A 16,312-nucleotide genomic window follows, 5' to 3' on the forward strand; every position below is an offset into this window, starting at 1 on the left:
ATTTCTTTAATTATAACAAAACCGAGGATTAAATGGAGAGCAACAGCTTATGTTCAAAGTAAATAAAGACCTTAGACAGGGACTGAAACACACAACACCTCAAAAATACTAAACACAAATATTAAATATGTATAGTATACTGAATGAGTTACACCACCTTATTTGTGCCCTGGACCACAAACCAGTCATAAGGGTCAATTTTTTTGAAATTGAGATTTCCTCTGAAAGGTTAATGTATGGTTTGTTAGGATAGGACAATATATATCCGAGATGCAACTATTTGAAAATCTAGAATCTGAGGGTGCAAATAAATCCAAATATTGAGAAAATCGCCTTTAAAGGTGCCAAAGAATGCACTGTAATAATATAAAATGTTTGTGTCTTTATTAAGTGCAAAAATGATCCAGAGATGGTTTTACATGTCCATTTACATTTAAGAGTCATGAATAATAATGTTGAGCTCTGCTCTGATTGGCTGTTTCTCAGAGCAGCTCCTTCAGTAGCTCTATGTGTGTGTAAACAGATCTTATGTTTGAGTCTGCATCAGACGAAGAGACAGATTTTGAGGAATAATCAACTGTTTGGAGATTGTTAATGGACATTTCTGAGTGGTAAGTTTGTGTTATTTTCAGTATGGACCTGCAAAACGCAACTGTAACGTCAATAGTAGAACTTCAGCCTAAACGCTAGCATATAGCATTAACTAGCATATAGCGCTAACTTAGCAGTCACAACTTTGTTTTTAGCATTGTAACTACATTGTAATTAATTTAATGTTGGGGCGTAAATAACGAAGATAATGTCACAGTTGATGTTATGTTGAAAATAGTCTCTTTTGCATGCAAAACAATTACATTAGAAGGAGGAAACAATTATGTTTCAGACTCATGATATGTCATTACCATGTATTGAAATATTATTATTCATCTATGCTGAGATAAATACAGTTTTAAATTCTACAGCACCTTTAAAGTTGTCCAAATGAAGTCCTTAGCAACTGCTTCCACTCACAAAAATACGTTTTCTATATATTTACGATAGGAAATTTACAAAATATCTTAATGAAACATGATCTTTACATAATACACTAATGAAAAATCTATACATTTTAACCCATACAATGTATTGTTGGCTATGGCTATAAATAAAGAGTTTGGTTCCAAAATGAGATAACCTCCAATTTTAACATTTTTCAAAAATCTTGTTTTTTGATTGTGCATTCACATTAATATCAGTCAACCTGCAGTTTGTTTGTTTTGTTTTAATACTTCATAAAAAATAAAATACAGCTAAGTAGTCCAATAAACTCAGTAAAAACATAAACAAGTATAAACGAGTTATCTCGTTTTGGAACCAAACTCATTTATTAAACCTGTGCTACTTGTTTTGACTGGTTTTGTGTTCCAGGGTCACATTTGTATTTTAATCCTTAATTCGTTACAAAACATTTACATACTGATTTACCTATGAATCACAAATGGCATCTCATCAGTTTATCATTTACTTCTCCGATTAAGATGTGAATTCAGGTTTCTATAAAATTGTTTAAAGACCAAATGATCTGAGCTGTGCTCTCTACACTTGTACTGTATTCATACAATTCTCTCATTTTAGTCTAATTTAAATTTACCTAATTTTAGGTGAAACCTCAGAGACCAAATTCAAATATGCATCACCATAAAATCCATCAAGTCTCCTGAGCTTTAAAGCAACTTTACAGAAATGAAACATTTATTTGAAACTTTTTTCTTTAGTCGACACAACAACAAGTACAATGCATCAATCACTGAAATCAGGTACAACAACTATCTGTTAAACGTCATCTTGACAGATGTCTTCTACTGAATGATTTGTCATTTCAACAGCAGCTGTTTAGAAAAAATAAAATAAAATAAAAAACATCACACACTGTGTACTTCTCAGGAAGAATGGTACATAATGACTTTACTACATTTCCCATGATTCCACAAGACTAATAAACCAGCACACTGATAAACCATCAGTGCACATCTTCTGCTCTTGCATCAACAAAAAAAAAGTGCATTAAAATGTATGCCAAACATTCATTTCTCATGACTTCATGAGTACAAACTTCTCATGAGGCCGTGCAGGCAGTGCTAATTAAAGATGTCATTGAAGTCTTGTTTGGTGAAGCAGATTAAGTGTTTGCCGGTTTGTATTAGGCCTGCCCGTGTAAACAAAACCTCCTCGACACATTTAGAAGACAGAAGCTTGCATTATTAAATTAAATCCGGAGTTACACGCGCATAATGCCGGGGCTCTGGAGTAAAACGTGCTAATGTAACGCTGAGCATGTGAAAATTAAAAGAATGCGCACGTTCGTAATGAAGCCGAGCACTTAATTAAAGATGATGAAGAAATGAAAAAACACCAGAGACTCGCGCCCGTGCCAGGTGCTGGAAACAAATCTCACCATCCAATCAATGCAGCGTCATTCACGCGTTTGCTATACGTGTGACAACATGTGCTCAAGCTTATATCGAGTGTGTGGAAATGCATGTGCAAATGTTACCCATGAATAAATCTGAGATCGAGTGGGAGGCTACAAATAAAGCAAATCACTACAAATGATTATTTTTAATGATGCACATTAGAAAATTGTAAACAAAACAGCATGCACACAGAGCTTTATTGATTAAGGAGGTCTATAATACCTGGAAAATGCATTAGATTCAATGCAAGTTGCATGGGACCAATACGATTACCAGCTGGATGTAAACCAAGCAAATGTCTTTGTGATCGTAGCTGGTTATGAGAAAGCCAGATTAATATTGAAAACATTGGCTATGTTTACACAACAGCAATATAGTAAAAAAAATGATTTTTGTACACACAACAACGCTGAAAAAATTGTGTGTGATTACAGGGATCAGCAAAAACGTCTAAAAATGCTGTATTATGCGTGCCAGGCCAGTAGGTGGCGATGCTACTTTGTAAAAAAACTACACACCTGAGCACATTCACATTCTTCTACAGAGCAAACAATCAAGCAGCTTTGTTTAGGCGAATGATGAGGTCCATTTATTACTACAACACACCAAAAAAAATTTACTTCTTGGAAAAGCTTTATTAAACTCAATATCTTTAGCAGAATAAACACAGTCCTGTAGGCCACCATTGTTGTTACAGCTGTCAAGTGCTCATACACGCCTATAGACTGAACATGTAATACGCATGACGTCACCGTTTTCATAGATTTGCATTTTTGACGTTTGCACCAATATTAACATGGCGTCGTACATGAAAAAATGGTTTTCGAAAACTACTGAAACCCATTTTCTAAAGTTAAATTTTTTAGGACCCCAAAAGAGCACTGAGATGTAGACAAACAGCCAAACCGCATACAAAGTTTCACGTTTTTGGTTTAATTTTTTTTGTGTAAACGGCCGCTCGGATACATTGCCGAGAACAGGGGTATTCAATGTTTTTTGGGACAAGGACCCCTTAGATAAGAGAGGCATGGAGCAGGGACCCCTTATACTAAATGTGTAAAACAAAGATATTTAAGTAAGCAGTAAGGTACGATAGGCTGCTTTATCATATTAGGCCCAAAGCAAAGCGAAATAAGCTTTTGACCAATCAGAATCAAGGACTGGAAATTCTGAAAGAAAGACAAACGTGCTTATATGATTGACCTGTTTTTATGATGAAGGGGCAGGGTTTCCAGCAGAAAATGTGTTAGTTAAGGTTGTAGGAGTGGGCGGGTGTACGCGTCACGATGAAAATTAAAATATTTTTATTAAAAACATTCAAATAAAACTTAATTTTGAAGAAACTATGACAAAAAATGAACACATACTAGATTATTAATGAATTAAATGCTACCTCTAACGGTAAAAGCTGCGTGATGAAGTGAAACTAAAGGGTTAATAAACACAAACTAAAGCAGATGTTGTAGAATGTCAGGCGAACGATGATAGATAGCGCGAAGATTGTAAAAACTGATTATTTCCCACTATTAATTACATTATCTTAAAGGAGTGTAACTACTGTAGCATGTAAATAATGCACATAAATAACGCTCAACAATTATACCGAATCAACAAGCACATGCAATCTAGCTAGCAGGTTGCTCAAACAACAAAATCACCAGCTAACTTACTTTAAATAAACACGAACTATAGACTAATACAATGACAGGCCTAAATAAACCCAAAACATACAGTTCTCACGGACACGCGTTTCGGCCGTGTGGCACGCATGCACGCTCGCAGTGTGAAGCGCGGCCGCGCTATTCTCCGAGATGTTTTATCAACTGGCTAGTTATCCTCCAGACAGTGAGGGACCACATCTTTCTCTGATTTCGGCAGTGTGGCGCCCGTGCCTGCTCGTGGTGTGAAGCGTGTCTGTGCTATTCTCGACCTAGTTAAGGCGGTAGAGTTTCCCAGCTTAGGCGGGCCACCCAAACTGCAAAGTGCTGCAGAAAACCCTGAGAGGTAACGGTTTTTCTGTCGCTATTGCTGCTTCCTGTGTGGGCGCTTGCCTTGTCTTAAGATATTTTGTTTTTGTCCGCAGTCTAAAATTGCAATGCACACAGGACCTTGAATAAACCTATGATGTTATTAAACATCATTTTGCGGACCCCCTGGACCCAGGTTGAAGACCCATGGCCTAGAACACAGTGTAAATATCACAAGCAACAGCAGTAAACCTAAACTTTTGGACTCATCCCCAGAAACCATCACAAATAGATGGCTTACAAACAGTAGCATTGAAAGTGTTCCTAATGATCTGATTTGATGTGTTGTTAAAGATCTGAATGTGCATCTGTGATGATAGTAATTATATGCCACAAGAAAGTTTACCTAAATCCAGTATTATTAGCTGTGCGCTGGCCTGAATGTTTCCAGCGTCGTTCTCCGTTAAACACTGATAAAAACCCTCGTCCGATTTCACCAAACCCAAAACCTGTAGGTTGTGCTGCTTCTGTGGAGACACAAACAACAAAACAGATTACCATCATCAGCCAGTTATTACTGCGAGAAACACAGACGCTTATGCTGGCAAAAATAACAAAAAGAGATTCATTATGACTGGAATGGTTGTTGACTATTTATAGGGCTGGATGATAATATAATAGCACTTTTCACATAAAGGATACAAATTACAGAGCCATTACCACTGAAGCACAAATCACACGTTTTCACAGAGAGAGAGAGATTAGATATAATAAACTATTATCAAGCCAGAATCTAACGTATTACAGAAGACAAGTAAATGATCTCAGTTTTTGCATAAATTGTTGTTGAACAGAGGAAAAGAAACATCTTTAAAATCTTCACATACAGCAGATTTGAGACCATAGATGTGCAAGTTTTGATTTACCACTATTCTGAAATAATCGCTCGGTATGACCGTGTCTCCGTCCTTCATCCATTTCACAGTGGGCGGCGGTGACCCGGTGACATCACACTCAAAGATGATGTCCATGGACTCCTGGGCGTACGTGTTGGAAGGTCTCGTCAGGAACCGTGGAGGAACTAGAAAATAAATGAACAACATGCACCCGTGAAGCCGAGAGGGGTACAGCGCAATAACAAACCTACTGAAGTCTAACATCCTATCAGAGAGTGTAATGCGATAACAGGCATGGAGCGACAGTTCAAGTGTTCATCTATTCATTTCCCTTTACAGTTGCTATAGCAACCGCATCCGTCACCGAACAAGTTGGTTTGTGACCTCTCATAGTGTTAACAACTTAGTGTGCAGGTGAAGAAAGATGTGTGGGGAGGGAACAAGAACACGAAAATAGTAAAAATAGGTTCACAGGTAGCTTCATCTCAGAGAAGGAAATTTTTTTGTATTTTAACATCAGTTTGTGATTTTAATTAAGGCTACACGAGATGTTCCTCTCTTGAATCAAGTTTTACACTTGGTTTGGTCTGAGATTTTAATTTGAATTTAATCGTTCTGCTTACTGTGCCGTAAATGCCGCTTAGTATGTGAAATTGTATGTGAATAGATGCTAAATTGTTGTCACACAACCTCAGTATGCATACTGTATTTAATTCAGGCAGTGACAAAGTGTGCTCTAGTTACAGATGCAGAATTGAAATATGGACGGAAGTGTGCACTATTAAGTGTGCATTTCTCAAGATTTTCCTTTCATCTTACAAGGTTCCCACACTTTAGTTAACTTCAAATTCAAGGATCTTTCAAGGACTTTTCAGGTCCAATACCCTCAAATTCAAGGACTAAATGTGGGGACACATTTCAAGTGAGAGCAATGTTACATCGTGTTACCTTTTAAGATACATTGTTACAGTTCCCTTTCACGGGAACTCGCGCTGCATCACTGCGGTGACACTTTTGGGACACCTCCAGGGGTAAGTGCCTCTGAATGTGTATATCAAATTCAACCAATGGTGAGGCTTAACGACAAAGACAGGGTGACACGGGAGCCAGGAAGTATATCGCTATCTGAAATATTGCTAAAGACGGCATTACAGAGACGCAGGAGGTATGGCAAGAGAGACGCAGCGTCTCGTTCCCTTCTCAGGGAACAACAGTTACATACGTATCCTACACTACAAAGGGAATAACATGGATTTTTTCCCCTAGAAAACGTCTTGCATAAAATAGATTTAAGCATTTTCAATGACCTGTATCTATGTATGAATATTTTCAAAAACTTCCCAGGGCCTTGAATTTTTTTCCCGCAGATTCACAAACTTTCAAGGATTTCAAGGACGGGTGGGGACCCTGATCTTATGGGTAAGTTTAAAGTGTAACCTAAACCAGCATTAATTACGGTTCTGTAAGAAACCAGGAAAACCTCAGCTTTTGACCGGTCAGAAGACTTACGAGTGCAGACATTAAGAGATTAAAACCGTTAGTGTTTAATAACCCAACTCACTGAGCGGTCACTGCAGCTCTCATCAAAAAATAGCAGAACATTATTTATTCCTGCAGAGTCACAGCATATTCCCTATCAAGGATAATGACTCAAACACGAGAAATATTGCATAAAAGCTGTGTGTCATGGATGGTAGATGTAGATAAAAAGTGAACAAACCAGCTGTATTAATCATGGACATAGTGTCTGTGATGTCACCCGTAGGTTTCTGAAGAGCATTTTTGAAACCCAAAGTAGGTGGAGACGACTGTCGCCATCTTAGCAGTATGTCACTACCAAATGACCAAAAATGGGCAAAGAGGCGTAACGTGGCCTGGTTGCTAAAACCACGCCCGCCTAGCTCAACAGTAGTGACAGCAGTGGCGATCCACCCGTCACTCAAGTGGCCACGCCCTTAATTATTCAGAACTTTAAGGATTTATATAATTCAACCGGATGAGTTCCAAAAAAAATTCACCCCCTTACAGTTGTCATGAAGGACAAAATAAGTAACTTAGTACACCAAAACCACTTTCGTACCAGGCTGTAAACAGTAACGTTTCGGGATTTAGGGTTGCCCATTTAATTATGCAAAAAATATTTCCAGGAATGTTCCAGGTTCAAAGCAAATCAATGCTGTCGATTGCCGCAGAAATTCATTTCAACTCCTCTCTCAGTTTGTAAAACACAAGTGTAAACTGTGTTTACAGGCATGCAGTATGCATACTAAAAATGTGGCTAAACATAAAATCCCGTCACAAGACTACTGCAAAAAAAAAATCACTCAACCTTGACTTCAAATTATGGATCATGCAAAATTATGCTACAATCAATAAAATACTGTTAATATGGAGCAAACTTCACTTTTTCATCAGTAATTCAGGACCACATGTGACTAGTGCTGGCAAATTAAGTTGGAATGAGCAAATTTAAAAAAAAATTGTTATTTATATTTTGGCATTCTCTATAAAAAAAACTTAAAGCGATGTATGATTTGTTAGAATCTGACAAAAAAAAAATGACAGAGCTACACGTGTTTGAACTTGACAGAGTCAGCAAAGTAATTTTGAGAAGAAAAAAAATTGAGTTAAAGAGTTTAAAAACAAAATCACTGCATCCAATCCCTAAAACTAATAGATTTAGCACACACAAAGTAAAAAACAATATTATAAGAAAAATATTTGTTGAACTTATTTCTTTCTTTTATTGTTTGATTGACATTTGAGACAGACAGGTTTAAGATCTACTGTAATGCAAGGATCTAATACAGTGTCGGCGCCAGAGAATACAGAATGAGGGGGCCTCCTATTTTACTGGTGGGGCACCTGGTTCATCTTATTATTTTATTATTATTATTACTACATGGCACTGTAAAATGCTTGGTACTGATTGGCCACTGGCCAGTCGCAACATTCAAAGGTATTTTATTCCTTGAACAACCGCCTGAAACACAGCCTCACCCGGGTACTGCGAGTGCGAGCGAGTCACGTTAACAGGGACAGTTTAATACCTACGAATTAATACAGAATAAATATGCATAATTAATAACGTATATGAGATTGTATTTACAATGATTAAACCGAATGTTCCTCTTTTGACTTTTAACTTGTTTTAACGCGTCTGGAAACGTTTTGCCAGAAGGTTTGCATTTCTTAAAAATAAGCTAATAAAAGACATCAAATCAAAATGTTATGTCTATATATTTACTCATATAGCAACTAGCCGTGAAATTAGCAGGATTGATATAGCCAGCCAAGTTGTTGTCGCAAATAAATCCCTCACTATAGTAAAACCATAACTTATAATGACGTTAAAGTGCAAGACTGGATAACTCACGCAAATAATAAAGACCAGTAAATAACCAAATAACAGCAAAAGAAAACAATGTTACTGACATATCTAACACCAGAATGAACTATGCATTTTACCTTCAGAAGAGCTGCAGGCGACGAGAGGACTTTTTAAAACTTTTTAAGAAGGTCCTTTTATTTGTCGCGAAATTTCTTCGTCTTGCTCAAATGCCAAGACTTACAAGTATACATTATTTAGACAGAAAATGAGTTGGCGATTGAGCCCCCGAACGTGACAGTAACTTTCAGTGCAGACAAAACACTGGGGATACCTTTAAGAATTTGTGTTGTTCAAATGTAGTGGCTGCGTGTATGTAACTGGCTGACTATGTTAGCATTTGTTACCTTTTTATCATCCGACTCGGCTATCGTGACGATAGTTGTAACAGTTCACTCGGGTTTGTTTACACGCAGTGATGAGCAGACAATGTGGTTCCGAAGCACATTTTTTTATTTCCAACGAAACAGTCTCCATCGCTTTCTTATCAGGTTTACATCATCTGAACACCCGGGTGGCAGGGCAAAACTTGCAAATAAACTTGAGATAAACATGAAAACGCTCGTATTTCCTTCTGTGTATCACTATTAACAATGCACATGCGAACACAGCGCTCCTCGACTACATTACCCAGAGTTCAGCACGGTCTGCACTACAAGCCCCACATTCTTAAACATTGTGGGTTAGTATTTTAATTATTATTTTTTATTAATTATACTCCGAATTTTATTCAGTATTCATTGTATAACCAAATGTATTTGCAGCACATTTTTTTAATTATTAAGTTCATTGTTATTTTGAGAAGTAAGGGGGCACAGTGACTCAAGTGGCCGGGCCATGCCCCCTAGGGCCCGCTCGTGGCGCCGACACTGATCTAATATAATCTTACACATCACATAACAGATTATATCTGCATGAATTCTTGTCAAAACGTAAAAATGAAATAAAGTTAAGTTTCGCGTGCACACGTGAAACTTTCGCGTGCGCACGTGAAACTATCGCGTTTAGTTTAGCGTGCACACATAAAACTTCCGCTTTAGTTTCACGTGTGCACGCGATAGTTTAACATGCGCACGCGAAAATAAACTTAAAAAAAATTCTGCACGTGAAGGTTTTGCGTGAGCACATGAAACCAAACTACAGATTTTTTTTACTCCAATGTCACCTTATTATTAAACAAATATTATTAAACTGTAATTATGTCTATATTTGTATATATCAGGGTTGCGTGCTTGCGTATATATCTTTTTATACAACAGTTCTTTCTGGTTCTTGAATCTGATTGGCTAAGAGGCATGCAATATTCTACTGATAATGGCACAGTAACCGCTTCACCTTTCGTATCATTCCGCCACCTAGTGAATGGAGGTCCTCTAAACAGGCTCATCTCTAAATGGAAAAAACTGCACACACACACGGACACACACAAACGCGCTGTTTTTAACACTCTCCATGTGTCTCATTATTTCACTAGCGCGTAAATCAGTGTGTGAATCCCAATCGGAAGTTATTATTCCGTCAAAGATCAGCGCTCTTGGATGTTACGTTAAACTTAATGGAAGTTATGTCTTGTCACATCGTGTGGACGATTAACATTTGGAAAGAGGAATGTAAACAATTTTTTTCTGGAGCAATATCTCTTCTCAGAACGCGAAAACACCGTGGAACTGCAGGTAAGCACCGCAGCTTTTAAATGTGGACATTGATCATTTACTTTATCGTGACGTGACTATTAAAACATATTATGAGATATCGCCACTGATATATTTATAAGCAGCATGCAAAAACATCTCTCTGACACTTATAAAAAACGTTTTATATAGTACTGACAAGAACAAAGTTTAATAATAATAATCGAGTGCTCGTATCGCGTTAAGAGTAAATGGGAAAGCAATAGTAATGTTATACAAGTATAGTTTTATTAACTTTTACCTCGCGACAAAACAATAACAACACAAAAGACACTAAATATGAATAAAAAACAAGTAATAGTTTGATCATGACACCAAATACTGCTGATTTGATCTCATTTTGACGATCATAAACAAACAAGGCCAACATGAGAGCCGGGGAATCCCTGTCAGAGATGTAGCCCAGAGAGGGTGGTGGTCAGCGGGGCGAGTGAACACTGACGTCCGCTCATGCTTTGGTTCTCATTCGTACCGAATCTCACTAAGCAAACGTTCAAACAGGCGCTATCTTTACTAATCGACTGCAGATTTAAATATAATACATATACATTCTCAACTGAACTAATCTTAAAACTACACTTTGTGACCAAGAAACGGTAATATAAAGAAACGGCTTTTCCGTCCATTGAGTTGTTATGAGATTCAAAGCAGCCGAAAGTTTTACCTGTCATTCTGGCCGCCCTCAAATCCGTGGCGGAAGAAGTAGTTCTCAAACAAAGAGGCTTTTAAAATAACTCCGTTGTTTTTTTCTAGTTTTCGTTTTTCAAACGTGTGCCGTCGAACTGTTGTATAAAAGCAATATCGCTCTCGGAGTCGTGTGATATAGCTCTATATCATCACGGCTGTGATTGCCTCCGGCACTCGGCCTACGGCCTCTGGCCTAATCACAGCCGTGATGATATAGAGCTATATCACACTCCTACTCGAGCGATATTGCTTAAATAAAAACCTCAATTTCGACCAAATTCGATAATTATACATTCCGATTCATTTTGCAACACGGGTCACAAATGTTTATCAGCTTGGAAAATGTATAATGACCCATATTTCTGCATTAAATCTTCTTAAGTCTCTCCTAATAATTGTTAGTGATTTAATGTAATTGTAAATTTTTTACAAACTATAAAGCCTTGAAATATATATTTTTTATATATTGCAAACTTAATAATAAGCATAACTATATTATACACATGCACCTGTTTGAGCATTTTATAAGGTCTGTTCGCACACATCTGTGGGCACCTGTTTGTGCGTGCGCGTTTTGGCACAAAGTCAGGTATATTTTTACCCCATCAGAAACCAGATCAGATTTACTGACTCTCATGGGAGATTTCGCTTCCTGTGTTCAGTAACAGAGCGGTCCGATTGTGCGTCAGCGCCTGTAAAAGTCAAAAAAAGCTGGTGGAAAAACGTCAGAGTCTATCAGACGTGGAATCTCTCCGGTGGTCTACTGCTGCTCAGATCACCAGCAGGAGGTGAAAATAACAGACCTCAGATCAGGGATGTGACAATATTACACACATACATACATACCACACCAGTCTCTCTGGCTTTATTCAGACAGGCAGCAAAAATCCTGCGTGTACAACTTGAATCATTTTAGTTGCTTTTGGTTGGCAAACAGCAAAAAATGGCATCAAATCTGATTTACAAACCCGATTCAAACCACATTTATTCACATTTGGTCTAAATGGTCAAGGCAGAACATGTTTTGTGAAAAACTTTAACACAAACTAGATCCAATATTTTACTTTATATACCGTTGTGCCTTTATTTAAATGAGCTTCTGTTGTTGTCTCATGTCATGCTGGTATTACTTTTGTCGTTAAGGCTCATTGTGATTGTCTGAAGTCAGTAAGTAAATGGTTATCGGCCACAGGCTTGATTGCCAATAGTGGAAAATTTAGCCAAGCGAGTCGAGATTAAAACAAATCAAGCCAAGTATGAAATCATTAGTGACGCAAGTAAGATTCAATCGTAGTTAAAATAAGAAAATCTTGCCTTTGAGAATGTGAGTATTGCATGCCCAGACTTTGTTGAAATATCTTCTGAACTTTTTTTGAAGTGTTTAGATGCTCAGAAACATAAAAGCTCTGGTTTGCTCTACAAAAAAGCGGATATCCGCAAAGTGATGAAAGTAGGAAAAAATCTATAAAGGTTAAGTAAATAAAAATAAAAAACATCTAGACGTGTGGTTGCACCATAATAACCTTCTATTTCTCGTCAGATGTTCATAAACATCAAATGAATTGATCTAATAAACCAAATTAGATTTCGAAAACTTGTTCTTGATACACACCCCGCACGGCGAGCTCTGCCTGTATCTCACTGGTCATGTTGTTGCCATCTGCCTGGCAGCTATATATCCCAGCATCCTCCTCTGTCAGGTTGACGATCTGCAGGCTGCCCCCACCAATCACAGCGAAGCGTTCACTGCTGGCAAAGAAAAGAAGAGCGATTAGGACGTGTTGACAAGCTGTTTGTCAAAGACACTTTTCCTTTCAGGACATCTGTACTGTTTTCACCATCGCAAACAGTCTCAAGCATCGAGACGGTGTTAAAAACAGGATACGGTGTAGGTTTCATTTCCTCTGGATTTTCCTTTATGTGTTGATGACATGTCCTACAGTTTGTCATTAAACTGCTGTCCCCCAATGACTGTGAGACCGGAGGCAACCATAGAGAGAAATGGTGGGTTCACTAAGATGAGCTAAGAGAGAAAAATCAATATTTACAGCACGAGAGAGAGCGAGAGAGAGAGCAAGAGAGAGCAAGAGAGAGAGAGAGAGAGAGAGCCCATTAAGGAATCATCCATTCAAACCACCTGCATATCAATTCATCATATAAATACTCATGCTGTGCTATTAAGGGAAAATTACCAATTACTGTGTTTGACTAAGGACAGATAAATGAATGAATTCTGCTTGCTCGCTCATCGTTTAAAGGTGCATTGTTTAACTTTTAGGAGGATATCTTGACAGAAATGCAATATAAAATAAATAACCATATTATCACTGGTGTATAAAGACCTTACATGATGAACTGTATTGTTTTTATTACCTTAGAATGAGACATTTTTATCGACATTCTCGGCGCGTCCCCATATATGGAAGTCGTCGTTCTACAGTAGCCCTAAACGGACAAACTGCTTTACAAAATGCGTTTCATCGCTACATTGTCCTAGCCTTGCTCCGCCCTCCTACATGCTTCCGCTTAATTTTCATTTTGCTTCAGTACAACGTCTGGGACTGCTGTGTAGAGTTTCATTTCTCCGGCAAACATCTGCAGGTTCAATCAGCGAACAGAGGGGGGTGGCTAAGAACGATGACGTTGAGGTCGTGCGCCAGACTGAGTTACATACGTCACGACCAAACGTTAGTGATTGGTTATGACAGATTCAGAGTGACTCTAGGCAGATCCAATAGTTTTAAATTTCCACAGAGGACCCTCCTTAACGGAAGTACCGGTTTGCAATGGAGCGTGGCCAGACTCTCTGTACAAATTAAATGAATGTACGGGAGTCTGGTTGGACCAGGCTAACATTGTCCCAGATGACGACATGTTTGCCCTCTGGCGGATACCGTAGCTTCTCTATGCGTTTCAAATTTCAACCATAGACTGTAAAAAAATGGACGTAGTGTCCGTGATGTCACCCATAGGTTTGTGAAGAGTTTTTTAAAGTTTAAAGGTTTTTTTAAGGTTTAGTAAGTTTAAAGTAGGCAGTGCTTGCCGTGGCCCTCTTGGCTGGACGTCGACCGAGCATCACTTGCGGATAACCGAAAATGGGTAAAGACGCGGGACGTGGGTGAACCACGCCCACCTAGCTCGACTCGAGTGACAAAAGTGGTAGTTCACCTGTCACTCAAGTGGCCACGCCCTTAATTATGCAGAACTTTAACGCTGCGTTCACACCAACCATGGTAGAGGCGTCAAGCGTAAGTGATTTCGATGTTAAGTCAATGTAAAGACGCGTTGACGCGCGCCTGGAGGTCTCACGGCAAGCTAGACGTGATTCTGCATTATTCGCGCAAATGATGTTAATTGAGTTCGAAAATCTGAACTTTGTGGGAAAAACGCGTCTCGTTAACCAATCAGGAGCATGCTCTAGTAGTGACGTGATTACAGGAAGCAAGCAGAGTCGCAGAAGCCCCTCACATGACGCAAATTTCCGCGTGAATGTCTCGATTACTAGAATTTTACGCACGAATGAAGCGAGTACACTCAAAATGTTCAAGCGTCCAACTACCCGCGGTAGACGCATCTGGTGTACCCACAGTTAGACTTAACGGATGAGTAAAAAACATTCACCTCCTCACAGTTGTCATTAAGGGCAGAATTATCTATATAGACCAAAACACTTTTTGTACCCGGCTGGAAACATATTATTTTCTACTGTAAACTTGGGCATTTTAACATTGGGGTCTATGGGAATTGACTCCCTTTTGGAGCCAGTCTCGAATCTCGAAAAGTCGATGAATTGCAGTTTAAGTCACTTCCGTATTGGCTTCATCAGAGGGATCGGAAGCTTGCCCCTCGATTTCAACATATGCGTATTGAGAAAAATTTTGCAATTGCTCTGCTGGCCTACATTTTACATACTCCTGTACACGTATGCATGACGTACATAAAGTATAAAAATTTCCGTCACGGGCACTGTATGCTGACCCTCGTGTATGTGCAAAAACTAAACTATACTTCAGGCTTAACTCAAATCACTATTTCTTTATGACACTGAAGCTGTGTTACGTTATGAAAAAAAGGTTATGCATCGGACTGGGTGTGCAAGGTTTCTGTGCGTGACGAAAATTTTGGACTTCAGTGTGCACAGATCTTTAGAGTCCTGTTCATATTTATTGTTGGTTGCAAACGTTGATCAAATATTAAAAACAATATCAACTTTCTTGCAAGCCGAACACTAGTCATGAATGTTTAAAAGGGAGACAAACACTCTCAGCCGAGCATTGTAAATATTAACGGGATTCAGCAATAGAGCCAAGAGAACTTATTTTTATTATACAAGAAACACATTAAATCACAGCAATACACAAACATCGTGAAAATAATTCAGTGTTCCAAAAAGAGCTGAATATGCATCTGTATATGATTTGTATTATTCCTCGTTTTATATGTTTGCAATCCACTCAGAAAATCCCAACAAACACATGCTGAAGTAAGTGTTTTTCCTGGGAAACACCTCAGTCCATCCGGCTGCGCTGGCGTTCCTTTTGGAATACAAACCCCTGGCAATATCTTACATAGAAATTCAATTTTAACAAATGTCAGAAAGCACAAAAGCTGTTCAGTCAGGGTAGAAACGATCCTCATTTATCCACAGAATTCCGTGGATCTCTGCCGGCTTTCCATAAAGCACTAAACAGCATTCCCGCTCTAATTCAGGGTTAAGTCAACATTTAATTCAGGCATGAGACAAACTTTTAAATCACCCAATTATCTGTGTCATATTCTCTCAAACACTGATCCAAGACCATCTTCTTATTTCCAGATTATCACTAATTTAATAAAGGAACGCATGAACTGACCTTAGATCAGCATTACTGCATTTTAAACTGTCCTGGCTCAAAGCAAAAATCTTAACCAGTAAACACACCCTAACACAGAGCTGAAAATCCACACAAGCCGTTTATCCGAATCTTCACTCACATCCACAAACACATGATGGACAGTCCTGAAGTTGTGGGCATTGTGGGTAATCACATGATTAGAATGTATCAGGAATACATTACATCGGCCCAAAGCCACAAGAGAAGCAATTACACCGTAAATGACACCGTCTGTCAAAAATTATCGCACAGACAACTGCAATTAGACATTTAGACGCTTTCAGTCAACACTCAACGGACAGACCGAGAAAGAAACGGCCGACATTTAGGGACTGAGTGTGTTTAGCATCTTAAAC

At 38.5% G+C, this 16,312-nt stretch overlaps 1 protein-coding gene across 6 annotated transcripts in view; it reads right to left on the reverse strand.

Annotated features, from left to right (window-relative positions):
- neo1b (neogenin 1b) overlaps nucleotides 1-16,312 on the reverse strand; it is a 134,006-nt gene that overhangs the window by 40,349 nt on the left and 77,345 nt on the right. For 5 of the 6 annotated variants that reach the window (XM_073869024.1, XM_055192218.2, XM_073869021.1 and 2 more), the window contains exons 5-7: nucleotides 12,695-12,831; nucleotides 5,347-5,501; nucleotides 4,827-4,947 (exon numbers count right to left, since the gene is read on the reverse strand). In XM_073869024.1, the coding sequence (XP_073725125.1) occupies nucleotides 4,827-4,947; nucleotides 5,347-5,501; nucleotides 12,695-12,831 (413 nt within the window). The remainder of the gene's footprint in view (nucleotides 1-4,826; nucleotides 4,948-5,346; nucleotides 5,502-12,694; nucleotides 12,832-16,312) is intronic. The other variant, XM_073869022.1, reaches the window with a different exon arrangement.

The sequence above is a fragment of the Misgurnus anguillicaudatus genome, chromosome 6 (assembly GCF_027580225.2).
Source record: "Misgurnus anguillicaudatus chromosome 6, ASM2758022v2, whole genome shotgun sequence".
In the NCBI taxonomy this organism is placed as follows: Eukaryota; Metazoa; Chordata; class Actinopteri; order Cypriniformes; family Cobitidae; genus Misgurnus; species Misgurnus anguillicaudatus.